Genomic DNA, 1,840 nt, shown 5'->3' with positions numbered 1-1,840 from the left:
CACTGTAGCAGTGCGCCACCGGGCCGGCCCAACAATTCGTAAGTTTTAAATTGCACATTGTTCTGCATAGTGTGATGAAATCTCATGCTTATTTTATCCTTATTTTACTTTTATTATAGCATACTGTTATAATTGTTCTATTTTATTATTAGTTATTGTTGTGAATCTCTTACTATGCCTAATTTATAAAATTAAACTTTATCATAAAAATGTATGTATAAGAAAACACATAGCATATATAGGGTTCGGTACTATCTGCATTTCAGTCTTTAAATGCACACCCTGCAGATAAGGGGGCGCTACTGTAGTTTTGAAATTACAATATGTCAAGGCAGGGCTCAAGGAACTTGCGATCAATTTTTGATTGTTATTGCTAGTCACGCAGAACAGAACAGCCCCAAGTCCCAGCTTCATATGATGACCGGCAAATGGAACAGTACAGTTTCTGAATTAAAGGTAAGGAAAACAAACATACGGCTTCCAGCTCGGGAAAACGTTCTAGAAACTGTGCCACGTAAGTCACGATAGACTGCTCGTCTGGTGTGTCAACCATGATGTCTGTTAAGAGAGACGTGGAAGTTAGCAGGACACACAAACACACGATTTTTCAATAGGATCACAGGATGCTTGATAGTGAAGGACTCCACAGATCACTGAGAGTTTTTTCTCTTTATTTTCCACTTGAGGAAATTTAGGTTTAGAGAGGGCAAATCATCTCACTGAGTCTCATAGCTGGCTGATGAATGGAGGAGCTGGGATGTAGAACCCAGGGCCCCTTAATTCCCAATTCTGTCCATTCTTCCCTGCTGTTTTAGTCCCTTCCTCTGGGAGCAGCCAGCTCACTGCTGGCTCCAGCGTCAAGTATGGCCAACCAGGCACCTTACCCCCTACTACAGGGAGTCCTAAATGAACCTAGCTCACGTGCAAAGCAGTGTGCCAGCAACAACCAAACACCTTAAAGAGGTGTGTACTCTCCTACTCTGTCATTCTGCTGGTGGGACCTGGTCCTTAAGAGAATCATCCGAGATGCATGCTGAGCTTTGTTCAGGAAGATGTTCACTGCAGTGTTATATATAAAACCAAATACTTCCGAAACAACTTCAGTGTCCATCGGTAGTGGAAAAGCTAAGAAAATTTTAGTACGTTCACAAGATGGACTATTATGCAACCAGTAAAAATATACAATGAGGACATTATAGCAATATGTAAAATACTTATATTATAATATTAAATTTTAAAAAGTAAGATACGAAATTATACATATGCTGAATGATACCAAATACATAAAATACTATAATTCAATGCATAGAAAAATATTGGAAACATATCATATGATCTGAATGGTAGGAATACAGGAGATAGAAAATTTTCTTCATTAGATTTTTCTGTATTTTCCAAAATTTTTACATAGAACAGCAGATGGTATATTTGTAATAAAAATGATTAGAAAGAGAGAGCAAGCGAGAACCACTGCTACCTTCTGGCTCCAGGAGTCTGGGGATGTGCAGGGCATCCTGTGCAATGCTGAAAGCCTTCTCTAGATTTTCTCGTGTTGAGTCTTCCAGGGCCTGCTTCATGTCCACCAGACTGGGGTCAATGGCCTTGATCACAGCCAGGAAAGCCAGCCCACTTCTCCAGCTGCCCGCAAAATCCTGTACCGCCACACCATACCTATAGGAAATGAGAGTGGCAGTCCCAACGCTGGTCAGTAAACACATTCAAAGGCAGGAGGCCAGCATGCAGCAGCCTTGCCAGGCAAAGACGCCCTGGTGCCTGAGGAGCGGGAGAGCTGCCCTGAACCATTCACATTTCCATTTCCAGACAAATGGAATAGGAGAGT

The 1,840-nt window shown here is 41.5% G+C and overlaps 1 protein-coding gene across 1 annotated transcript in view; it reads right to left on the bottom strand.

Moving 5' to 3' along the window:
• The window catches only part of CLMN (calmin (calponin-like, transmembrane)), a 64,890-nt gene that overhangs the window by 20,884 nt on the left and 42,166 nt on the right, over positions 1-1,840 (bottom strand). Inside the window, exons 7-8 of the mRNA XM_008570526.1 lie at positions 1,478-1,671; positions 476-558 (exon numbers count right to left, since the gene is read on the bottom strand). Of these exons, the coding sequence (XP_008568748.1) occupies positions 476-558; positions 1,478-1,671 (277 nt within the window). The remainder of the gene's footprint in view (positions 1-475; positions 559-1,477; positions 1,672-1,840) is intronic.

The sequence above is a fragment of the Galeopterus variegatus genome, unplaced genomic scaffold (assembly GCF_000696425.1).
Source record: "Galeopterus variegatus unplaced genomic scaffold, G_variegatus-3.0.2 Scaffold609, whole genome shotgun sequence".
NCBI lineage: Eukaryota > Metazoa > Chordata > Mammalia > Dermoptera > Cynocephalidae > Galeopterus > Galeopterus variegatus.
This window is presented reverse-complemented; position numbering and strand designations above follow the sequence as displayed.